General features: G+C 53.7%; 1 protein-coding gene across 1 annotated transcript in view; it reads left to right on the top strand.

Annotated features, from left to right (window-relative positions):
• The window catches only part of WNT8B (Wnt family member 8B), a 53,578-nt gene extending 36,366 nt beyond the window's left edge, over positions 1–17,212 (top strand). Inside the window, exons 2-6 of the mRNA XM_030570770.1 lie at positions 4,010–4,043; positions 6,963–7,101; positions 8,586–8,711; positions 14,236–14,378; positions 16,497–17,212. Coding sequence (XP_030426630.1) covers positions 4,029–4,043; positions 6,963–7,101; positions 8,586–8,711; positions 14,236–14,378; positions 16,497–17,054 — 981 coding nt within the window. The 5' untranslated portion in view covers positions 4,010–4,028 and the 3' untranslated portion in view covers positions 17,055–17,212. The remainder of the gene's footprint in view (positions 1–4,009; positions 4,044–6,962; positions 7,102–8,585; positions 8,712–14,235; positions 14,379–16,496) is intronic.
• The last annotated feature ends 8,556 nt before the right edge of the window (positions 17,213–25,768 follow it).

Genomic DNA, 25,768 nt, shown 5'->3' with positions numbered 1-25,768 from the left:
TCTCTTCGCTCTGCCCCTACAAAAACCCTATGGTATTTCACAGCCATGCCCCCTCGACCTGAACAGCTGACATGGGCTCAGCCTGTGCCTGTAGAATGCACCAACGTCTAATGCGTGATCTCTTTGTCTGTTGTTTTCACACTGTTTTTGCCTCTTTCACTTTCTCTTGTGTCTCTCTCTCCATTGTACTGTCACTCCCTTCCTCTCTGCCGGGGCCTCTCTAGCACTCCGCCATTCATTAACTCCCCCCTCAATGTCACGTGCTCCCTGAGGATCCTGTTCTCTCATGGCCTGGTGGACAGCGTGTTGGATTAGCAGCTGAGGGCAGGGGTTCAGTTTGTGGAGCTATTCCCCGAGCTGCTGTGTGACCCTAGGCAGATTGCTTCTTCTCTTTATTGCCTTATGTGAACTGTAAGCTCTTTGGGGCAGGGCTGTCTCGGGGTATGTGTTTGCACAGCATCTAGCACCAGGGGGCCATGGTCTTGGTCTAAAAGCAGCTGTAATACACATCCAAATAACTAATCCTGTGGGAGTTGGGGCAAGGAAGGCAGACGTGCCTCCTACTCTCCCCCTCTTCTACTTATGACATGGGAGGAACTGAAGTGTTTCAAAAACATGAGATGCGGTTACTGTATGTCTCCAGAGCAGCCTACTGGTAGGAAGCCCTTGAACCTCTAGAAGCAATGAATGCCTCCAGCTATCTGATTAGAGCAGGAACTTCTGCTCTAAACTGCTGAGAGATCTGCGTGTGCATTTCAGGTGGACACCCGCCAGGTTTGTGTTTCTGCCTTCCCATCACTCTGCTACCACCACCCGGTCAATGGAGCTGAAAGTTCTAGTCCTGCCTCAGTCGTCCCCAAATTCCACTTGCCAAACATGTTCAAAAGTAGGGCATTAGATGTAGGGGCCTACTAGCTTTTTACAGAGGATTGGCAGTGTTATGTTTACAGCTTAGACAGAGAATTTAAATAAAAACATCAAATAGTCTTCCTGGAAGGTTACAAGGTAACACTACTTTACTTCTTAGAATCTAGAACGAGAACACACAAGAGCCCCAAAACACACAGAGACAAAGCAGGCTGCTCCATAAAACAGAGAGGCACAACTCACCCCACCTTACTCTAGGCTGGCTGGTTGCAGACTGACTCTGATCCCATGCTTTCCCAGAGCCCACTAGCCTGCAAGCAGAATCAGGAAAACCTCCGAGAATTTAATTTTAAAGTGATAGATCACAATTTTTACAGTTTTCAATACACCATAGCCAGCTCCACAGCAGCAGCACCTGTGTTATAGGCTGTCCCTGGACTGACAGCAGCCAGTATCTGTGGATGCCATTGGGAGAACAGGTTCTCCGTTCCACTTTTGGGAAGGAGAAAATGTTCAAACCACTAGCTCCAGCCCTTGGACCCTTCAGTCAACCAGAGTTCTGGCGAAGAGCTGGCTCTGAGCATTGCTTGCCCAAAGGATACACGTCAGACTTCAGTAGATACAAAGACAAGACTGAAGTAGCAGGGATACTGATCATTCTCATACATGCATCTGTATTCTGTGGCACCCCTTACGACAAGGTATTGCTGAAACCCAGAACCGAGTAAGATTCAGAAAAGGATTGGACATTTCTGTGGATAACAACCACAACCACAATTATATTAAATAGAATAAAAATGTATAAGAGATGTAAACTCTCATGCTTCAGGGCATATGTCAACCTCTAATTTACAGGGGTCAGGAAGAGACTTCCCCTATGGGCAGGTTATTTCGTCATTGACCATTACAAGGTTTCTTATACCTTCTTTAGAAGTGACTGGAGCTGGCTACTGTCAGATGGTCCCCTGGTCTGATCTGGTCTGGCAATTCCTATGTTATTTCACAGTGAAATAGCTCCATTGATCTATCACAAAGAACATGCAGGTTGTTATTTCTTAAAGACTCCTTGAGATACAGAAGCATAGAGAAAGGATGAGCCACTGGTTAGGGTGCTAGCCTGGAAATTGGGTGACCTGGCTTCAATTTCCTGCTCAGCCACACACTCCCTGGGCAAGTCACTTAGTCTCACGCTGTGCCTCAGTCTCCCCATCAGCACCATGGGGATAACAGCTCTATCCTGCCTCACAGGGGTGTTATAAGGCTACATAAACTGATTGTGAGTTGATTGGATACAATAGTGATGGGGGCAATGATGGGGATACCTCAACTAGACAGAGTGTGACTGACCCTTCTACACTAGGTGCACCTCCCTCATTTCCTGTGGCTCAGGGCTCATGTGATTAAAGCAGCAGTGGATGAAATGAAAGAAGATCCCTATTTGCTGGGTGTTCAGAAGATTCAGAAATGCTAGCAGAGAAAGCTGCACCTGGGGGCTGTGATACTTTGATCTCATTTTGGTTGTTGGGTTTAGCGTGCGGGTGCTGGGTGGGGATGATGGCCTGTGAGATATGGGAAGTTAGACTGGATCATCCGGTGGGCCTTTCTGGCCTCAAACTCTACGACACCAGCAGCTAGGACAAAAAAAACCTGGCTTCTATTTCTGGCTCTGCCCTGATATCCCTTGGCAAGCACCATATCTATTTCCGCTCCCACTCCCTGTCTGTCTTGACTGTAAGTGCTGCAGGGTAGCAGCTGTCTCTCACTATGGGTACGTACAGCGCCAAGCACCATGGGTACCAGGTCTGATATAGAGAGAGAGTGAGAGAGATTAGGTCAAGTTGGGGGGAGTGGGTGTAGCAGAGGGAACAGAGCAATAGTGAAGAACTCTTGAAAGGCCTGATGGTTACATTTGGAAAAGCCAGGCAGGACCTCTCTGAACATCCTTTGCCTGCCTCAAGTCAGGGAGAGTCAGATGAAAGCCGTGTCAGGGGAAAGTGTTTTTATGAGATTGCAGTTACTTTCTCCTTCCACGTGAGCTGGGAGAACAGCTTTTCTCATGGGCTTTCATCATGTCTGATTCCCATTCCAGCTAGAAGTGGGAGCAATGATCCCAAGCACAGTAAGGACACCCCAGAGCATTCCAAAAATCGTGAGTCTGGCCCAAGATAGTAAGAGGCTTAAAGAAAAGCTCATGATTTAAAAAAAAACCCAATATTGATATTTTTATTTGCCTTCTGGCCTCAAAGCCATTGTTTTCAAGCTTTTCTCTGTAACCACAAGGGCTAGAGCCTTACTGTTGTCTCAGGAGGAGAGCTGAGATTCTCATAATCACATGCCTCCAGGAGCTGGGGCCTTAAGACAACCACTAAATAGCATCAGACTCAGAATAATATACAGAAGTTGACAACACTGCAACTACTTACGCTGGTTCAGATTGGATTAGATTAGAGGTCGCAGGGTCCCACATAACAAGGAGGTGGTTAGGGCATAAGCCTAGAACACAGGAATTCCTCCTTCCTCTCCATCTGCTCACTGAGCTAGATGTGCACTACCTTCCAGTTTGGCTAGGTGTAGCTAGTGCACATGGGACCAGATCCTGAGCATGCAGTGGCAGCATCCCGGGGCTGTGCAGTGGGGATGTGCGGCTGGTCCCAGGGCAGGGGCTAGGCTCTGTCATGCGCAGGAGGGTCATTCCCACTGGGACTAGCTGTGCAAACACCTGCAAATGGAAATCACATGACTGGAAAATGACTGACAGTGCGAGAAGGAGAGAGGATGAGGGCGTGGATGGGAGGGCAGGAATTACCCGAGGGTGGGATGGGGTGATAAGGGGTGAGGGGCACTGCCCTAGAGTGGGGGCAATTATGAGGAGGGGGAGGAGGACCCTGCCCCAGGCTGCAAAGAGGGGTCACAGCTTCTGGGGTGGGGGCAGCTGTTGCACCCAAGATGGGCCAGCAGTGAGTGGGTGATTTCCCAATGTGGAAAGGCTCTGAGGAGGGGGAAGGGGCTTCTCTGCCCTGGGGGGAAGGGCTGGGAGGTCAATGTAGCTCTGAGCTGGTGAGGGCACCGCAGAATTCCAGGCATTCCCGTGGTCGGCACTGTGCTGATTTCTCGCCATTGAGGCCTGTTCTCTCTCTTCCAGGTCAGTGAATAATTTCCTGATGACTGGCCCGAAGGTAAGAGAAATCCCTTTGATCTGCGCTTTGGATTCCACTCAGCCCTCAGGGGCATCTCGTTCCTTTCCTCCATCTCCAGCAGCCTCGCTGGCCTCCCCACCCAGCGTGCCAGCCGGAGGAAGCTTGGGGGAGGGTGCGAAGGAGATGAGGCTGCTTGTCCACTGCCCATCACTGCGCTCTGGCCTGTGATCGGTTCTGCTCACTGAAACACCAGCGTCTGTCTTGGAGGCCGGATCCCAGAGCTGTGCCCATTGACACCAGGCTCTGGGGCCTCTAGCTCCCACATAACCCAGCTTAGCTGGCTGTTCCCACAGGCCCCCCACCGCCCTGCAGCAGAGACAGGGTCCATTTGTCCACTGTTGCAATGCCAGGCTCCCCCATGGAGAGCTAAGGGACATCAGGCACAGCCCTCCGGGGGCGGGCACCACAGTGTCCCCTACAAGGACACACCTGTCCTCAGGTGGGGCAGTCCCTTAGGCTCAGATCGGCCTGGGAGGAAGGGTGTTGCAATCTGGCCTGCAAGGACATGGGTCCTGGTGACACTGGAGTTACAGCCCGCTGACCCACGCCATCACAACAGCATGACATGAGGGCTTTGCCTCAAGCACAAGGCTCAGCGTGTGGCCCCGGAAGCAGCATAGGGATGGGGTGAGGATGGATGATAGTGGAGAAGATAATTCCTTTAGGCCAGACCCTGCCCTCCACTCACTCACACAACAGGTAGCGTTTCACACTCGCTTTGCACGGATGTAAATGAGGCTAGGGAGACTCAGGCCTTTGACACCAGCATGAGCAAAGCCATCCCAGCCCGGATTCCTCATGTGAAGTATGGCGGTGTGATCATTTACACCTCTGCCATGCACTGAATGTCTGCATTTTGACACCCACTTTGCACGTCGCAAGTTACAATAATACCTAGCTCTTTTCATCTGCAGATCTCGAAGCACGTTACAAAGGAGGTCGGTATCATGATCCCTAATTTTACACAGAGGGAAACTGAGGCACAGGGAGGGGGATGTGACTTGCCCAAGATCATGTAGCACCCTGCTGGGAACAGAAGCCAGGTCTTCTGAGTCCCAGCGCTGTGCTCTATCCACTAGGCCCCATGGCACTAATGACTGCACATTATGTCAGGCTGTCTTTCTGGATATGTCTACACTGCCAAGTAAACCCAGGGTTCATACACTAACCCCCCTTTCATCCACACACACATTGTGCTAACCCTCAGACTCAGGGTCCAAGCCTGAGTCAAGCCAGGACCCAGGGTTCAAGCCCTATTGCTGTGCAGCGTGGACACAGCCCCACTGGACATGTGCTCTGGGATTCTGCCAAAACTATCCCACAGGCTGTCTTCCTTTGTGCTCCAGGCAGTCAAGTTTTCCAACACTGCACCTATAGGTGCTCCAGGGCTGGAGCACCCATTGGGAAAAATTAAGAGGTGCTCCGCACCCACCGGCAGCCAAGCTTCCCCCTCCTTGCCTCCTTCTCCCCCTGACAGTGCGCCGCGTCCTGCTCCTCCTCCTCCCTCCCAGTGCTTCCTGCCCCCCTGCTGCCTAACAGCTGTTTGCCAGCGCTTACGACTTTCCAGGAGGAGTGGGGACGAGATATGCTCGGGGAGGAGGTGGAGAAGAGACAGGGTAGGGGCAGGGACTTGGGGGACGGGGGGTGGAAAGCTGGCATGCCTGTGGGAGGTCCTCCAAAGCCACGGGACCAGCGGACCCTCCGCAGGCAAGCCGCAGAAGGCAGCCTGCCCTCGTGGCGCTGGCAGAGAGCCCGCCCCAAGCACGCGCTTGGTGTGCTGGGGCCTGGAGTGGCCCCTGGGGGTGTGGAAGGGACTTTGGGGAAGGGGTGGAATGGGGGTGAGGCTAGCGTAGTGCAGGGGCAGGAAGAAGCGGTGCAGGGGTGGGGGCAGGGGGGGTTGAGCACCCACTGGGCAGAGGGGAAGTTGGCACCCATGACTGCACCACGAGCAAAGGGCTAGAGTGGCCACATTTGGGGAGGGCACTAGGACGTCTGGGATATGGGTGGCTGGACTTGAGCCCACATAATATGGTGTAGACAATGGAGCCCCAGCTTGGAACCCAGGTTTCAACCGTCACTAACCTGGGGTTACAAAGGAGAGTAGACACTTGAGCCGTAGGTTAGCAAACCCAGGGGCTGCTCACTGGAGTTCTGCTAGCCCTGGGCTTCCATTGCAGGGCAGCCAGATCCTGTTGGACAGATCCTCAGCTGGGGGACATCAGTGTTGCTCCATGGACTAGACACGAGCTGAGGATATGGCTGTTCTGTCAGAGCAAAGCCAACGCTATCTGGTCCCTTTGCTTCTGAGGATCCCTGATCCCAGGGAAGATGGGAAAGTTAGTTCCCCATCAATCCCTTTCGGCGCTGTTCAGTAACACCGGAAGTGTAAATTGGGGGCAAACCCCAACCTGTCCTTGGCTGGAGAGAGCAAGAGCTGTCCTCTCTGGGACTCTCCTACTGGTTCTTCCTGCCCCTTAGCTCCTCCCACATAACCCCCAGAGCTAAAATACAGGCAACACACAGCACTGCACACTGTCAGTGTCCGATCACGCCACCAGCTGCTTAGCCTTATGACTCCCTGGGAGGTGGGTCTGGGTTATCATTCTCTTGCTACCCCTGGGGATTCCGAGGCACCAGGCAGTTAAATGACTGGCCCACGGCCCCACCCATCTGGGAGTAGCATGGTGCAGTTCCTAACTCCTGATCCTGTGTTCAGAAGTCGCCGCCTCTTGGTGAATATCCAGGAGCGAAACGGAGCTGTGGTTCCCAGGTAATGCTGGGCTGTGCTGGAGCTCTGCCCCCAACAGCAAGACCTGCCCGTGGGAGACACACCTGGGCCAGGGGTTCAGCTGCCCGAGGACATGTGGCTCCTTGTGACCCGCTGCCCTCCCCGTGCAGGCGTATCTCATCTACTCCAGCAGCGTGGCGGCTGGGGCCCAGAGCGGCATTGAGGAGTGCAAGTTCCAGTTCGCATGGGACCGCTGGAACTGCCCTGAGAGAGCGCTGCAGCTCTCCAGCCACGGCGGGCTGCGCAGTGGTAAGGAAAGCATTGGCTACAGCTCATGGGACCCCTTCGCCATAGGTTAGAGCCCACAGGCCCCTGCTTTTCCTGGGGATCTCCTTGTCTCCCTTCTCTCTGGGCACATCCTTCCCAGGCCCTTTTCCCCATGGCTGGCCCTGTCCTTCCTGCTCCCCCCATGGCTGGCCCTGGCATTGCTCTGGGCAGGTGTGTCTGGACTACGGCTGGCACAGCAGCACGGGGTCATGGCAAACATCACCACCCCAGGGCTGCGTGCCTGCTGAGCCAACACTTGGCCAAGGATGGGGTTGGGTTCAGCAGACACACACACAGCTGGGTCAGGTTTCCACCCTCAGTGCCTGCCACCCCCTGTGAGGAGGAACTGAGGCAAATCAGCTGAAAGACCCTGTGGGAGGAGATGCTAGAGCCAGCTCTGGCCTCTGCCCTTGAGACACGCATAGGGATGGGGAGGTGGCCCGGTGAGTGGATACAGAGACTGAAAACAGGGCTGGAGTTCTGGGAAAGCAGATGTGGGAGCTGGCTTCTAGAGGGCGGAGGTCCAATTGCTGCCGGATGTGGCTCTTCTGCCTCAGCACCGCTGCAGGGCAGGTGGGTTGCTTGGGCCTGCCAGAGCCTCCCAGGGTGAGCATGGAAATGGCTCCCCCACTCCACCTCCCTCACCTACCCTCCAGCAACCAGCAGGAAACGCCTTTGCCCCAGACCTGAGTCTCATAGATACCGATGTTCACTGCCTCCGCATGGGGCGGCTGCCAGGCCCCAGGGACTGGGAATGGGCTACAGAGCTGGCTCCTGGGGATTGGCACTAGGCTCAAGGGCCAGACCGTAGGGGATCAGCAGCAGGCTAGACAGCCAGAGCCTGGGGGTCTGTGTGTGGAAATTGTTAATGAGCTTGCAGGCCTTTCTCTAGCTTGCCAGCTGAAATCCTGCCCCAGCTGGTCCTGGAGATGAACACATGTCGTTATCACCTGGGGCCCCAAGGAAATGAGTTGATCATTTTAGCCCAGGTCCTAGTGGACTGATGCCAGCATCACAAGGAGCCCTGACTGATCACCCTTTGCTATTGATCCCAGCAGAGGCCATGGCTGTGCACGGAAATGACCCTAGAGATAGTCCCTGCAGCTCAAAGCTGAGGCATACTGGCGCAGCCACGTGGGTGAGGCTCGCCCTGCCGGTGCCTATGCCGTACCCTGTCTGGGGACGGATGGCAGTGCTGCTCATCCAGCACATTTCCCCAGCACTACATCCACTGACTTATTGTCTACAATGGGATAGCTCAGGCAGGGCAGCATTCTGCCCTTCACTCTCCAAAGGGCCCCAAGCAGGGGTGAAAAGATACCAGGTTAACCCATCCACGTAGCCTCAGCTACAGAGACCTGCGCTTGGAATCTTCTCTTCCCCTACGGCAGGAGCTGGCTTTGCTCCACGCAGCCCATAGTGAAACCTTTTAGCACTTTCTCTCCCCGTGTGTTTGTGCTTGGCAGCAAACCGAGAGACAGCCTTTGTCCATGCCATCAGCTCGGCAGGCGTCATGTACACGCTGACAAGGAACTGCAGCCTTGGGGACTTCGACAATTGTGGCTGTGATGACTCCCGCAACGGACAGCTCGGTAAGAAGCAGATCAGCTTTGATTTGCGTGTCTCACCCTCTACCACACTGGATGTCTCTCCACTTCTCCCCTTGAGCCTGGAGAAACAGCTCCTTCCCTTGGTCCCCTAGTGGCAAAAAGGCTCCAGAAAGAAAGTGTTCCAGGGCTGAATCCTCACCTGGTACAAGCTGATGTAGTTCTGTGGAAGTCAATGGAGCCAAGTCAATTCAGACCAGCTCAGGAGCTAGCCCTGAATTTATAGCATTGCCCAACCCTTGCTTAATTTTCTTAACTCCCTCAAAAGAAACAAACACACACACATGAACCTGATTTTCTCCTCAGATACACTGGTGTAAATCAGGAATAACTTCATTGAAGCCAATGGAGCAAGACCAGTGTAAAAATGAGGAGATAATCAAGTTCCACAAGTCTAACCAGTCACAAACTCTGAGACACAGGCACCTCACACACTCACCATGGCAGCCCAGTCATTGCCAGTTTGGCTTTATTGGCCAATAGATTTAAAAGTGGCCACAGATTTTTAAGTATGTTGGGGTGGTGCTGGTGGGGTGGTAGGATGGCCAGCCTTCAGGACAACTGACATCTGGAAAGTGAGGTACTCAAAATTCAATGGCCACTTTTGAAACTTCTGGCTGAAGGGGTTGCTGGAAATCACTCAGCAAGTCAGTGTCAGAGCACATAGGATATTAATGCTTGGAGTGGAATTATTGTTATTAGGGCTGGTTAAAAAATTTACACTGAAAATGTTTTTTGATGGAGAATTGGCAAAATTTGTTTTTTGTAAAGAAAGTGTCTGCTTTCCATGGAAAAGTTCAACTTTTTGTGGAAAAAACTGAATGCCTGAAAACGTAAAAAATCCTTTCAATTTTCAGCCAAAACCCAAAATATGTCTAGTCTAAATGCCACCACGATATCTCATAGGAGTTGTAGTTTGGAAGCATCATGTTCCCATTCTTCTCTATGGACCAGGGTCCTCAGATAAACTTTGTCTCCCATGATGCATTATGCAATGTGACTACCATGATACATGGCTTCCCCTCATCAAGGGGGAGAGTGCTGCATCATGGGACATGTAGTCCCACCAGGGAACCCAGACCATAGAGAAGAATGGGCATGTGAGGCTCCTGAACTACAGTTCCAATGAGGCACTGCAGTGGCATTTCAGAATAAAATATTTCAGTTTTTGATTTTTTTGCTCAAAACTCAAAATTTTCCAGGGGAAAAATTCTGACCAGCTCTAGTTATCCTCCTCTCTCCTTTTATTCTGGTCTTTCTCACTCCTGCAATCCACCATCTCTCTCTTTACATTGCAACTCAACCCTGTTACATGCACCTTGGATCAACATGGATTCCTCAACATCCATGTTATTTGCTGCATTAATTGTGACCGTTATTGTGCACTCTGTGGCATTATTTAGAAAGCGCAATGGGAAAACCCTGTGGGAGAATCACTCACAGAGGGCCCAGGGGAGATCATCACAGTAGAAGCCAGACAGTTCCATAGGGTGCCCATGCTCCAGGGATTAACCCTTAGGAAGACACCAGGGTTATCCTCAGATTTTTGGGGGATCACAGCATGAGAGCGCAGGGGGAGTGAAGCACACCAGCGAGACACACGTGCCATTCTGCATTGAGCTGAGAGGAGCCCATCTGTTTGCCGAGTGCCCCGGTTGGTCCTCAACCTGGCAGCTGATGGGAATCCTTTCCATTCATTAAGAACCTTCCAGCCAAAACAGTTTCAAAATACCACACACAAACCATAGGGCTGCTGATCACCCGACGCTGAATGGCCACAAATCTGAGCCCTTAGTCAGAGACTATGGAACTTTCCCAAGAGGCACCTTCCCTTCCACACCCAACTCCAGCCTCCCAGCATGTGTATCTGGGAGGCTGTGGAAGTGTGACTCTGCGCTACATAAAACGTGTGGTCCTGTGGTTATTAGCGCTTGCAGGGACTCCAGCTTACAGGGGCTTGTTTACAAGCACAACAGGGTTTTTTCAAGCTGGGATCTCTCCAGCTCCCACACACCCCCTATCAAAAAGGCTCAGCAGGCCAATTGTGGGCTCAGTGGCACCTGTGCAAGCTGACTGTCTTCAGAGGGTTTGCCCAGCTGTAACTGGGTGGAGCTTAGTAATCAAGCCCCAGCTGGGATGACTCCAGCTCCCTCCCTCTTAGATGTGCTGGCTGTGGAGGGCTGATGGGAGTCACTGGAGGGCTGATGGGAGTCACGTACAGTCATTCTCTACTCGTTGAAGTCAGCAGATGTGATCCCAAACACACAGAGGGCACAGACTGGCTGAGTCAGGAAGCATTTCTGTATCCTTTTCAGAGCAGGATTTCTCTGTACATGGGCTTTTTACTGTTTATTCAAGTGCATTCTGTTTTTAAAAAGCCAAACAGTTAAAAGGCAGCAGATAGTCACACCACTCTCAATAGTTTCTTGTTACTGATTGCTTAGCGGGGTGTCTCCAGACTCTATGTACCACACATAGATCCCACTTACTGGTAACATTGTGATCAATCCCAGGTGGGGTTCAGACGGAGATAACCCTGGGACAGCCTGATCTGTGAATAACTCCTGCTTATTATTGTAATGAGCTGGCTAGCATTACTGTGCACCATTGCCCCTGTTGGATGGACTCAGCGCTGCTCACTTACATGTCATAGCCCCAGGACCACTGATGGAGATTCTCTATTAGTTCAGGTGAGAGTAGGGCACTGTGCTTTTGGAGCTGGGCCTCAGGGTTACTGCAGGGCGAAGAGATGAGGGATGCTCTAGAGGAGTTGAGTCACTGCTGGAGCACCGCCTGGCAGTGGTTGTGGCATCACTGGCCATGTTCCTCTAGCACCTCCTAGATGGTTGCTCTAACCCCATTCTCTGCTCTGGGTTCCAGCCCAGGTACCCTGCAGTAAGCAGCTATCTCTGCTCCTTCAGACAGGCTGTGTTTGCCTGGGCCACCAAGCCACATGTGCCAGTTCCCTGCCACGTGTGCTTAACACAGGGGCAGCTCCAGGCCCCAGCACGCCAAGCGCGTGCTTGGGGCGGCTTGCCACGGTGGGCACTCTGCCAGTTGCTGGTAGAGCGGCAGGCGGCTCCGGTGGACCTCCCGCAGGCATGCTTACGGGAGGTCCACCAAAGCCACGGGACCAGCTGACCCTCCGCAGGCACGCCTGCGGGAGGTCCACCGGAGCAGCCTGCCTCCCTCCCGACAACCGGCAGAGCACCCCCCGCAGCACGCTGCCCTGCTTGGGGCAGCGAAACGTCTAGAGCCGCCCTTGGCTTAACACTGCCTCTCCTCTGGTGCCTGGGCCTCTGGCTTCTCCCTCGGCTCCTTCTTTCTGTGCTGGAAGCTGACCCCAAGGACTGCCTCTGTGCACCCAGCCCCCTTTCCAGGGCCCACCACGGGATTAATTCCATCCCTGTGGCTTTCTTCAGTCTGCCTTCCCAGGGAGAGTGAGCTTCTGTCTCCCAAGGGCTTGCCCTGGACCAGACCTTTTCCTATTTTCCACTGGCTTCTTTTATGAAGAAACCCCAGCTCCTCCCCAGCTGGGTCTAATATCAAATCCAGCCTGACACCCTTCCAGGTGCAGCAAGGTGGGTTGATTGCTCTCCCGCTGCTGAGAGCCCCTGTGTGGGGTAGACACCCCATTGCAGAGTCGGGGGGGGGGGGAAGGGGAAGAAGCAGAAAGGGGGCTGAAGGAAGTGAAATGAGGGGCTGGAGTAGCAGTGGTCCCAAAGGGGAGCGTATTTCCCCACCACATGAGGCTGAATGAGACAGTATGGCGCTGAATGAGGAATTATAAGGACAAGTTTAGTTAGTGCATAAAAACTCTGGTCTGCCCTTGCTCTTTGTGCCCCAGGCAATGGTGGGAGAGACACTGTGTACTGAGGGGACCCTGATGCCTATGTTTATATCACAGCCGTAATTCATAGTAAGATGCGGCGCTCTGCGCTGAGGGACCCTGACGCCTCTGCTCTGACCACCTAGCTGGGCGTTCAGGCTGCACTATCCCCTGCAGGGCTCAAGACCCCCAACTGTTCTGAGGAGATATGGGCCTATCTAGGCTAGGATTTGGAAAGTGTTAGCTCCCACACTAACAGCCTAGTGTAGACCCAGCAGCATAAGTGCTGAGTTTTGGTTTTGCCAGTGGGTGCTTTCCAAAAGATGTGTGTGTGCTGGGGTGCGGGGACCCCTGGCAGTTTGGGGGGAGGCTATTTTCAGCACATTTATAAACTTCTTTCATATTCTAGTTACTAAATGTGTTTCTCATTGGTATGTTTACTATTTAATAATGATTCAATTGTTATGAACTACATAATTACAGTATCATGAATTGCAGTATATTAAAATCGTTGCAATCACCTACAAGCTGTCCTCACTAAAGTCGCAGTTTAAAGACATTATGTCTCACTGTAGCTTTCTGGATGAAAGTGTCTAGGGAGACCAGACAGCAAGTGTGAAGAATGGGGACAAGGAGTGGGGGGTAATAGGAGCCTATATAAGAAAAAGACCTCAAAATCGAGACTGTCCCTATAAAATCAGGAAATCTGGTCACCCTAAAACTGTCAGCAATCTTATTTACATCTAGGTTCCCTGATATTGTCTGGATGCAAGTTAAGGACAGCTACATTGTTCAGTTGTGTCTGTCCCACTGATGACTGGAGATAATTTTTAAGTCTTTTGAAGCTGAGGAATGAGTTCAGGATGATAGCAGCACAGTGTGAAGGATTATTTTAAATTTGCAGTGCTCTGGAAACATAGTGCTTCCAGAATACTGAAAATGAGGCCAAGATCTCTTTCTTGAGTGGGAACAGCTAATTTAGGTACCATCATTTTATATGTATAGTTGGGATTATATTTTGCCATATGCACTACTTTGCATTTATTATTGAATTTCATCTGCCATTGTGTTGCCCAGTCACCCAGTTTTGAGAGCTCCCTTTGTAACTCTTTGCAGTCTGCTTTGACTTAATTATCATGAGTAATTTTGTATCATGTGCAAACTTTGCCACCTCACTATGTACCCCTTTTGGCAGATTATTTATGAATATGTTGAACAGCACAAATCCCAATGCAAGCCCCTCGGAAACCCCACTCTTTACTCCTCTGGCAGTGTACCTTAAATGGGCCAGTTGCAAGGATTTAACACTTGTTAAAGGCTCAAAGTGGCATCTACATTAGGCTGTTTACGTGTGTTAGTTAACAGCTTCCAATTTCTGGGCTAGCCAAGGCCAGCACAACCCCCGGTGCTCGCAGATGTTTTCCCTAGGGAGATCTCTCTCCAGCTCACTTAGTGTCCAAACCTGGATGAAAATGGCGTGAGGCTGTGAGAGGAGAGAATCTGGAAGTGTGACCAGGCCATGGGCTGGCTATACCCCGGAGGTGGCACCCCAGCTGCTCCTCATCCCCTGGCAGTCATCTCACCCAGGGACCCATGCCATGCTTTACCCCCTGGGGCTGGGCAGGCAGGGGCTGCCATATGGGAGGCCCCTGGAACTGCCCATCTCTTGTCTTTCCACAGGGGGACAAGGCTGGCTGTGGGGCGGCTGCAGCGACAATGTGGGCTTTGGAGAAGCCATTTCCAAGCAGTTTGTGGATGCCTTGGAGACGGGACAGGATGCCAGAGCGGCCATGAACCTGCACAACAATGAAGCTGGCCGGAAGGTGAGCCCTCTTCTCTCCAACATGCCCTTGGGAAGCGAGGGTTTTCCCTGGGCCCTCTGGTACCCAGCCTCTCTCTGTGATAGTGATCAGCTGCCCCGGAGAAAGGCAGATGAAGGGATTGCAGGGCTGGGCCTGTGAAGCCAGGAGGGCATGGGGGGGGTGGCAGCTTTAGGGGGCCTGCGCATGCAGCTGGAAATAGCCCCTGCTCCGCTGTCGGATGCTAGTGCTCAAGGTAGCTGCACCTCTGTTGAGCTCTAGTGTTTTTCCAGACCACGCAGGGCATTGCACCAGTGCAGTTCAGTATCACTGGTGATCGCCGGTAACTGATAGCTGGGATGGCATGTGCAATGATTTTGCAGGTCTAAAGAGCCAGTCTCCCCAGGAGCAAAGGCTCAATGTCCGCCCTGGCCGATGAGTGGCTTGTGTGCCTCTGAGTTATATGCTAAGCCAAGTTACTGCACTCTTTTGTCCCTGAAGGTGCCAGAACAATCCAAGTCATCCCTAGGCAACTCACAGCCTCTTTGGGCAGCATCTCTCTCCCTTCTCTGGCCTTGTCTATCCTGGGAAAACACACTGCGTGAAATCCTGGACCCACTGACATCAATGGCAAACTTCCCATTGGCTTCAGGCAGGTCAGATTGTACCTGCTGTGTTAGGAGTTGGGGCACTACCATGTCTTGACTAACGTGAGGTGAGCCAGGATTTGGCCCTTAATACGGTGGAGGACAGCCGTGCTTCAAAAAGGTGTTGATGGCTGGTGGGGAACCCCAAGGACAGCTCCCCCACACCCGGCTAACATGTTTTTAACCCCAACTTGCCTGTGTCTACACTGGGTGCTGCGCGATGGCTAGCATCAGGCTGGTTAAAATGCACCTAGCAACACGTTTTCTAACAGGATGAGTTTCCCCATGGCGGCCTCTGGGTGTTCCCCAGAGGGTGAGAGAGTTCAGTAACTGGCTCACAACCATCTCTTGGGACAAGGCATTGACAGCCCTGGAGGAAAGGGAAGAAGGATGCCGATTAGGGATCTGATCCTGGCACTTTGTCTGCATGACACCACGGTGTAGTCAGTGGATGAAGTTACAGGATTAGGGCCAGGGCTGGTGCTACCATTTAGGCAGCCTAGGCAATCGCCTAAGGCGCCAGAATAATTGGTGGGCGTCATTTTGCCGGAGGGGGCGGCAGGCAGCTCCGGTGGAGCTGCCGCAGTGGTGCCTGTGGAGGGTCTGCTGTTCTGCGGCTCCAGTGGAGCCGCCGCAGTCCTGCCTGCGGACGGTCGGCTCCTTGCGCGGCTCCAGTGGACCTTCCACGGGCACCACTGCGGCAGCTCCACCGGAGCCGTGGGACCAGCGCACGGGGCCGCGAAATTGCCGGCCGCCTAGGGCGCTCAAACCCCTAGCGCTGGTCCTGATTAGGGCTCAGTGTAGCTGTGAACTGTGAAAATAGCTCCCTACTCTGAAGAAGCTCTACTGAGGAAAGCTGGAGGGGGAGCTTCCTTTCTGGAAGCAGCAGCAATGTGTAGGAGCAGCAGCAAAGTGTAGGGAACCCTTCTGTGATTCAGAAAGGATTGTCAAGTAATTGAGGTCCAGCCTTTAAACAGAGGAGAGGGAAGGGAGTTTTCAAACACTGATCCATTCAGCTTGGCTCTTGAAATGTAAATCTGCCCTGTCATATTTGCAACCCAAACACAGCAGCCTGGTGCAGCGCTAGCAGGCAAACCCCACTTGCTAGCTGTAGAGGGAACCTGGCCGAGGCTAGCGTCACTGACCTCACTGCAGGAAGTGCTGAATTGTCACCATAAAATGTGCAGCAGCAACAGCAACAGCTGAATTCTGCATTTGGTTTTGCAAATCCTTTTGGTCTTAATCATCTGCTGGCTGGATGGGGAGGGTTTGCGCATGTACACACACGCGCACTGCAAATCACTCCATTCAGACACTGGGTGGAGACATGGGTAAATGTGTGGGGAGTTCACGCTGTGATTTTATCTTGACAAAGCTGCTTTCACTAGAAAAGGGCCCATGGCAAGCTCTCCTGGCAGCTGCCACTGAGTGCGGTGGCTCTGGGGATGCCAGAGTGTCCTGGCAGACAGGCTGTTACATCCTCTCTGTCTCCTAGGCGGTGAAGGGGACCATGAAGCGGACCTGCAAGTGCCACGGCGTGTCGGGCAGCTGCACCACCCAGACTTGCTGGCTGCAGCTGCCCGAGTTCCGGGAGGTGGGCACGTATCTGAAGGAGAAGTACCACAAAGCCCTGAAAGTGGATCTGTTGCAAGGGGCGGGCAACAGTGCGGCCAGCCGGGGGGCCATCGCTGAGACCTTCAGCTCCATCTCCAAGAAGGAGCTGGTCCACTTGGAAGACTCCCCCGACTACTGCCTGGAGAACAAGACCCTGGGGCTGCTGGGGACCGAGGGCCGGGAGTGCCTCAAGCGGGGCAAGGCCCTCAGTCGGTGGGAGAAGCGGAGCTGCTGGCGGCTGTGCGGGGACTGTGGGCTGGCCGTGGAGGAGAGGCGGGCCGAGATGGTGTCCAGCTGCAACTGCAAGTTCCACTGGTGCTGCGCCGTGCGGTGCGAGCAGTGCCGCAAGAGGGTCACCAAGTACTTCTGCGTCCGCAAGGAGAAGCGGGAACGGAGTGGGGGCGGCAGGGCCACTCGCAAGCTCAAGAGGAAACTCTAATGCCATCCTGGTGCCCTGTCTCCTGCCCCCCAGCAGCATTCTCTCCTGGCTCTGTTCTGTTCCCCCGCACAGCCCCAAGAAGGCGTCGGCTCTTGGGCACTGTCCAGCTGGTGCTTGAAACGGTGCCTCTGGTGACTATGGCAGGCCACGGGCTGCTGCTGACAGGGCCTTGCCTGCACTGGGAAGTGGACCTCACCTCCAGCAATCTGTGGCCACACCCCCAGCACAGACAAAGCCAGCTGGGATTTGCACACCTAAATCCAGAGCCACACCCCTCCGGCCTGCCACGTGGCGGGGGTGACTCTGGATTTACACTAGCAACACCAAGAACTAGCTAGTTAACACAAGATGGAAACATTGCTGTTCCAGTCAGTGTCCTGGGCGAAACACAAGGTTGGCATCAGGGAGCCTTAGCGCCCAAAGTTTGCCAGGTCTGTGCACCAGACTACTAGACTAGAGAGAACGGCACTCAAAGCTGGGCCTGGGGAGCAGTCCTGCAAACTTTGAGCCAGTCAAGCCGCCAGTGCTGGGTTTGGGCAGCAGCACCGCAGGCTCGGCGACTGCAGACCGGGGCTTGGCAACTGTCTGCGGGCCTTGTTTAATATTCCCTATGCAGGACTCTCAACAGTCAGAGGCATTTTAAAAAACCCCACTGCCTCTCCCATGAGGGGTGAAGGGAGAGAGAAGGGGTGCAGCCAGCCCTGGGTGAGAAAGGCTCTTGCTTCCAGGCCCTGCTCCGCCCCTCCCCCTTGGCTCCGCTCTACCATTCCTTACAGTGCACCGCAATGAAAGTAAGCGCCTTAGCAGGGTGAGATTCCAGGGTGCCATTTGACCTGCCTAATCAGCTGCTGTCTGGCTGCGTCCAGCCAGGGATCCCATGACTCACGCTCTCATGCTCATACTGCATCAAGGCCCCCCGCCACGCCGGGGGTGTTCCTCCCCCCTCCGGCTCTCACATGCTGCCCCACGGAGGCTCCTCGACTGCCGCTTTCCAGCCCCCCCACGTCTTCCCAAGGCCCTTCAAAGGAGGGTTTGAGCAGACGAGCACCCCCTCCCCTTGCAATTGCCAAGCACTCTTATGCCTCACACTAACTACTAACCCCTTCCCCCTAGGCTGAGAACACCGGTGGTAACTATTTAATGGTGGTGTAAATAGGACAGTTGAGCACTTTGATGTTTAATTTATTGCACAGTGACTGTGATGTATACATAACAATTTGCCTTGACACTGATTGCATATATGCTGCAGGCAGAGTGCACACTGTAAAGAGTTGGCTGATATGTCTCTGGTCCTAGCCGGGGGTGAGATACGCTGTGTCAGCCGCGGGACGTGGGAGTTCACTGCACTGGCACCGCGATTGAACGCTTTCCCGCGGTGCTGTGCCTTTGTCGCCTGTTCTGCTGCAGTGGCCTCTGTTTGAAATCTCTTGTAGACTGATCAGGAGCCAGCCTAGATAAATTGCTGGCCAGTAACCCTCTTCTGTAGCCATGTTTGTAAACCAATAGTCAATGCAATAAATCAGTAGCCAAGTGCTTGCAAAATACTGGTGTGTCTAAGTCGTTGGGTTCTTTTCTTTCACTAGCAGCTGTATAGTTAATTGGGTGATTAGAGCTCTGGAGAGCAAAGTCCCCTGTCTGGCCCTGCTCAGCGGATAACATGAGCAGCAGGTGGACAAGCTTCCTCCGTACTGCTCACCTGGTCCCTCAGCCCTGCCCCGGAGAGGATGAGAAGTTAGGCTGTGACCTCTGTTGTCAGCGAGCCAGACGTTGCTGGTATTTGCGAGGTGGTTACACAGGGATCCAGACCAAGGCCTGACAACTCATCTCACCTGTGGGGGCCATTGGGAAGCTGTCTGGGAGTAAAGACACTTCCTCACTACCCTGCCAGCGTCTCTCAGTCTTCTTCTAGTTCAGTTTCCAGTTCCAGGCTCCCCTGCGCTGCATGTGTGTGTGTGTGTGTGCATGCATGGGCATGGCTGAAGGGCATGGCTTGTGGTAAAGACACTTACAAACCAATGGAATCCCTCCAGCTTATTTCAGGTAGCCTCCGCCCCTGCAAATCCCTGACCTGGGAAACCTAGGAGAGTGCGGATGAGGATTCTTTGGGGCTAACTTGCTAGCACACGTCTGTCACATTCAGCTCCTAGAGCTGCCCAGGTGCAGAATGAGGTTTGGGGGCTGGGCTGGGCAATGGATGGGTGGGGGTTACCCCTGCCTGGAACTGGCTGACTCCAGGAATATGTTTCCTGGTGGCACTGGTGAGACCCTTCTATCATCCACCCTCTTAGGGCAGCAGCCCTGGCTGGGCTGTGGGAGATGCCAGGGAAGATCATGGTGCAGCTGCCTGGATGATGTCATCATTCCCTGTTGTGTAGCCCTATGATAGACCCTAATTAGCCTCTTCCCCGGCATCAGCCTCTCAAGCTAGCGCAGCAGACAGATGGCCTGGAACAGCTGCTATGGGAGGTGGCAAGAGCAGGGGAACTCCTGTGCCACCTGTGGCTTAGACACTGAAAACTGGGCACATGGCTGAGCGGGAGGCGTGAAATGGGTCCTTTGCCTCCAACGCAGCATCTGCCAAGCAGCTGTGGACAGACCCTGCCAGGAGTGAGCAACCTAGGCTGCCTCCAGCTGCTTACAGGTCATGTCGTGAGTGTCCAAGTGACCTCAAAAGAGATCACTTGGATCCAGATCAAGCTCTGTCTCTGTAGCAGCAGTATTCCCTGGGGTAGAGGGGGGCAAACAAACACCGAGTCTTCCCGGTATGAGTTGCAGCTGGACTCAGGCACTGAGCTCTGGAGACGCTGAGGGAGCTTTGAGCTGCAGCCTGGGAATTGGCTCAATGTCCTCAGTGCCTGGGAAAGGCCAGTAGAAAGGAAGTGGGTCTGGTCCTGGAGGAGATTGCCAATGCTGTGCGATGGGATGTCAGGGGACAGCCTCTTTTCAAGCAATGGTCAGGCCTCGGCATAGAAAACCACCTGTGAGATGGACGATCTCACCCTCAATGGTCCTGTCTCAACTCACTGTTTTGAGGGAAGGTCATTGAGAAGGTTGTGCCAATGCATCTTGGCCAATATCCGGCATTCCTGGCTCCCAGGCAACCCAGCCTGAGACCTGGAGACTGGTGCGGTTTTGCTCCCAGTGATCTCTCAGGGTGGGTCTACAGAGCAATCCGCGGTGTGAGGGCAGCGTGTGTGCACATACCCGAGTTAGCTTTGGTACCGCTTGCTTGAATAACGCTAGTGGTGCAGCCGCCCCAGCACAAGCAGCGCGACAGGCTAGCCGCCCACGTACAGGCCCGCCCCAGACACTAGGTACGGACCCGGTTGTCTAGCACATGCATGCCACTGCCTAGGCTGTTGCAGCTTTGCCACTATTGTTAGTGAGCTAGCATGGATGTGTCTGCATGTGCAAGCGTCCCTCGGATTCAATCCCATTGGGCAGCTGCCTCCCACACTGCTGCCAGCGAAGGAGAGTCAATGTGTCCAAGGGGCAGGCGAGGCTGATCAAGTGGCTCAATCCCCTCCCTCCCCCACACCCCGAAACAGTTCCAGTGGGAGGGCCTCGGCATTGACACCCCAGGCCTGCAGCTCTTCAAGCCAGACTGCAAGGTCTAGCTTCCGTCTCAGAGAAGGAGACGAGGGGGGCAGAGCGAGGTGGACTGTGATGGGCTGGCTGGGTGAGGAGAAGGGTTAGTTCTGCTCCTGGATCTGTCCCCGGAGCCCAGCATGGATGCATTTCAGAACTGGCAACACCGCCATTGCTTGTTAGGTGCCTCCTCTCAGTGGGAGGGGCCCCGAGGTGTCCTAGACTAGCCATGGGCAGCGCTCGGCCATCACAAATGCAACCACCTTGCGACAGCAGCTCCATGAGGCATTGTCCTGGGGAGGGAACTGGAGATAATTATTATTTTAATTATTATAATTATAATTTCTCAGCCACCCGGAGGGAACACCCATCCTGGTCAATAGCACCCTGCAGCGATAAGCACACAGCGGCAAGGCCTTGGGCTTAGGCCCAATATGCGAAGAAGCAAGATTGCCTCTGAGCCATGGAAGCCAGGGGCAGCGAAGTCCTGGCCTGTCTCTCTCCTACACACTGCAGGCAGGCAGCACCCCAGGAAGCCGCTTTCACTCCATCAGACGGCCCCATTCACAGAGATGGGCAAACATCCCTATGTACTCCCCTCCAAAACCATGCAGGGTGCCTCCTAGTCAAAGCCTGACCTAATCTTCAGATTTATAGCATGCCCCTCACTATGGCATCCAAATGGCTTCCACCATGCTCCCCCCGCCCCCCTCCTGGGGGCTGCCTGGTTTGGAGGCTGGGACTGTGGCATACAGATGGTCAGAGCCTAGGGTTACCACCTTTGAAATGCAAAAAAAAAAATGGCACCCCCCCGCCCCCCATCCAAAGCAAGCCCACCAGTACAACCTCAACCCCCAGCCACAAGGCAACTCCGCAACCCCCTCTTCAACAGCCACTGACAGTGTCTAGCCAGAGAACACACATAGATAAGATTGAGACTCATACCTTTTCTCTTACATTGCACGTTGGTGGGCAGACAGCTGCTGTATGTTTAACAGTTTTGATCTGTTATCACTTGAACGGGGCAGTGGGAACACGGCAGCATCATTAGCTGGACACAGCAGCTTTTACCATTAGCTATCCCCCTGTATTGTGGTAATAATGCAAATCTTCAGACTCATGTAACAACCCATCTCCCCGGCAGATTAAATTATTTTTCTGGCCACTGGCAAATCCATAAAAAACCCAGCTAAGCCGGTCAAATACCAGCCAGGTGGTAACCCTCAATGCCCAGTCACTGCTTCAAACCCATCCCAGGCCTCTGCTAGCCAAGAGTCACGAGACAAGCGTGGTTACTGGTTTAGGCCCTGGCTGGACTGGACGCCTGACAAGCAGACCCAGGAGAGCAGGTCCAGTTCCTGGCTCTGCCCCAGACTCCCTGTGTGACAAAGCAACCTCTCCAGGCCTCCATTTATGGCTGGCATCATACAGGAGGCCAAATTAGATGATCACAGTGGGCCCTCCTGGCTTGGGACCCTCCAGGCCCTCTCACTATGGCTCCCCTCCCCCACTGGGGTGTTAGCTCACAGAGTAAATACCTTGGGCCAGCCCCTGAGCTGGTGTCAGTGGCCAACATCCCACTCAGCTCAATGAACCCTGGCCACTGCCACCAGCTGAGCAACTGGGCCTGTGCATTTCCCATTCCGAAGCCTTAAACAACGCCCTGGATTCCTCCCAGCACCACCAGTATATTTCTACTTCTCAGCCCCATTTATAGTCAGGGCCCCTGCCCACTTTGCCGTAACGTCATTGCTCTGCATTAGCAGCCCATGCTCCAGCCCCACTCTCCTTAGCAGCCACCCTCCTGCAGAACTCTCCCGGACTCTGCAGGGATGGCCACAGAGCCTGCAGCAGCAAGGCCCTGAGCCTGGGACGACAGACTCGGGCTGCCGTGTTAAACCAACTGTGCTGACCGCGTGGCTCAGGCTCTCAGGCCTGGGGGAGGGTGGGGTCAGCGCCTGAACACCTGGCAGCAGCATCTACACAGCAATTTTTAACATGGGAGCCCGAGCTCTGCGAGCCCAAGTCTGGGGACAGAGGCTCCCTGCTGCAGGCTGCATAGGTGCACCCGAAGGAGCTGGAGGGTTCAGGACTAGCCCAGAGGTCTGCATGCCCCAAAGGGCTGCTTTCCCCACTCCTGGCCAGGAGCTCTCTCTTCATTTCCTCTGCTGCTCCACCAGGGAGGGGAGAATGGGGCGCTGTGAGAGCTGCTACACGCCCCCATCCCCCCTTGCCTTGGAATGCACCAAGGCCAAGTCCACAGGGAACTGGACCCCTCTTTCACTGGCCGTATTATTCCCCACACAATTGGTGCCTCCAGGCTCTGGCCTTCACCAGCGACTGCCATTCAGCACAGTGACACCTGTTGGCGAGGGGTAGCCCCATCTCCCCCTCCCCATCAAGGCCGAGCGGGCGGCCTGCTGGGAGAGCCACAGCCGGGGGGTCCAGCCCCCTCCGCCTGCCCCTTTCTGTGGAACGAAACGCCAGCCCAGCAGCTGCAAAGGGCACTGACCCACGCAGCAGGCCAGGGGCGAGGCGGGCACAAGAAGCCCCAGCGGCAAAGGCAGCAGACCATTGTGCTACAGTATTGGATGCTTCCCCGTATTCATTGCGCTTTAATGAAGGTGCATTCCTTCGAGGAGAAATATTTACATTCAGCTTCCCAGGTGGTCACCTCTGCCCAGATGACACACAAACAGCTGCCTTCCAGACCCAACCTCTTAACGGGCAGGCACAGACGGGAACCAAATGCTAATAACTCCCCAAGCCAGCCCCTTTCCCCTCCCTTGTGCGGAGTCAATGGAAACCCCATTTCACATGCTAATCCCTGCCGTTCTCCACACAACACCTTTTCCGAAAGTGTTTGGGAAAAGTCCTTGTGGGGCGTTTTCAACTCCCCGCCGCTCGGATTCCTTCTTGTCTTAGGCCGCGGCCTCTGTGTGGGTCTCTCACTCCAGCCGAGCTGCTTACAAAAAATTTAAACAAAGACTTTGGAGTTCATCAGCCTCCCACTGAAATTCACAGCTGCTGAACAAACTAATCCCCTCTCCAGGCCTTTCTTCCTTTCAATGGGTTCTTGGCTTCAAAGACACTTTGGGAAAGGACTTTGCAAGGACTCACACTGCTCCTTCAATAGAAGTTAGTGCAAGTATTGTCCTGCGAGCAAGTGGCTTTACAAACAAATACTGCCTAACAATCTCGCCTCCACCATGCACACACACACAACCCTCGCCTGCAGACATGATGTGATCTACAGCGGGATTAGTGCATTCTGGGCCTTTGGGGCTCACACGAGGCCCCCTACTCTTTGGGAAGGCAGGCGCCCTTCTTTCGGAATGGGACGTGCGCTCCCTGTATGGGGAAGCAGCGGTACGGCCAGCAGTGTGGGGGCCCACAAGTGGAGATGCGCAGCCATGCACCTGTAAACCCTTGGCTCCTGCCATGCCATCAGCCAACAAAGACCATAATGGAAACAGTTTATTAGAGGCAGTGTGGCCCAGTGGCTAGAACACTAGACTTGGACTCCAAAAAACTGGGGTTCTATTCCTGGCCTGCTAGGTGACCTTGGGCAAGTCACTTTCTGCTCTTTGCCTCACTTTCCCCATCTGTAAACAGAGATAATGATGAAAATGTCTTGAGAGCTCCACCTGGAAAAAGCCAGGTATTAGATTATTAGCATAAACACAGGTACCCTGACTTAGAAGGAAAGACACTAAGTGCTGTGACCAGCCTGCAAATGCTTGGAGGGAGGGGGTTGGTTTGTGGGACACTTGGCCTTTACTCTAGGGTCTATGGGGAAAAGGGAAAAATTAAGCTTAATATTGGGGGAATCCCTGACAACAAGGGGTGCTGGGCTGTGGAAGAGCTTCTCCAGGGAAGACCATCACTGTATCCCCATAGGTCAGACTGCTCAGAGCACCTTAGTAAGTGGCCTGGAGGAACACCCCTTGCTGGCTCCAGGGCACGGCTGGCCTGGCTTGGCCATCGCTTTTCACAGCTGGGCAGGTCCCAGGATCCAGTGTGTGTAGTTCAGGCCTTTGTATTCACTTTTCCACTGGCTTATTTAATGCCTGGGGGAGCCAAGTTGGGAGCTGAAATATTTGCATGAAAGTAGGACCTAGAGGCACCAACTGAGACATGGCCCCCATCTCGCGCTGGACTTCACACACACAATGGGAGAGGAGCCTGCTCCAAAGAGTGGCCAGGCTCGCTGGCTGAGCCAGCCAAAGGCTGGGAGAAAGGAAGGCTTATTCTGGGTCTTTTAGGGATGGGGATCAGAGACACACAGGGATTAAATGACTTGCCCAGGGTCACACGGAGCCTCTGCGGCAGTCAGGCATGAAATATAGACCTCCTGGGTGCCAATCCACTGCCTTACCCCTACTACAATGCTTTTCTCTATTGTTAGCAGGACGAGAGTGTGGGTTACATCAGCCCCCAAACAGCATTAAAAAAGCCCTGTAAAAGGGAAATACAGATTGTAAACTATTCCCTCCCTTTCTCCACTGACGGCTCTTTTCAGCTTTGGTTAGGGCCAGCCTTCCTGAGGTGCCTGAATTGGTTCACGCCTTGCAATTTCTGTGAACCGCACATGCAAAGTGAATGTGAAGAGAAAACTCTCTCTCAAGTAAAAGACCCAGGGCTGAGGTTGAGCACCCCTGACTCTGTTGCTCAGGATCAATATGCAGAATCTAGTTCCCAAAATATGCGAATCAGCTGAAGTAGTCAGAGGGACACCTGTAGAGTACAGTTACCCTCGCTTCCCTTACTGGCAGGGGCTGCCAGCTGGCTTTGATGAGCAGCCTGCTTTGGAAGGGACCACATCACAACCAATGCAGCACTGCTCCCAAGCTAGCTGGCCTGATGCTCAAAGTGTGTGAAATGGGGGAATGTAGGCTGAACAACACCTGCTCCCAGGGCCAGGTGCCACAGCTTTGAATGCCAGGACTCTAAACTTCCAAAAAACTATAACTTAGTGCTCCTCTGTCCGTCACTCCCTCAGGGCTGGGGAAAGCGCCTCAGCTATGCCCCAGGTGTAAGCCGACACAGGGACATCTGCCTGCGCCTGGGAACAGCCAGGAACAAATGCTGCCATTGCTAGTAACTGTGTGCACCCCTCCTATTCT

This window comes from Gopherus evgoodei, chromosome 7, assembly GCF_007399415.2.
Source record: "Gopherus evgoodei ecotype Sinaloan lineage chromosome 7, rGopEvg1_v1.p, whole genome shotgun sequence".
Taxonomy (NCBI): Eukaryota; Metazoa; Chordata; order Testudines; family Testudinidae; genus Gopherus; species Gopherus evgoodei.
The sequence above is the reverse complement of the archived record's forward strand: the minus strand, read 5'-3'. Positions and strand labels throughout refer to the sequence as shown.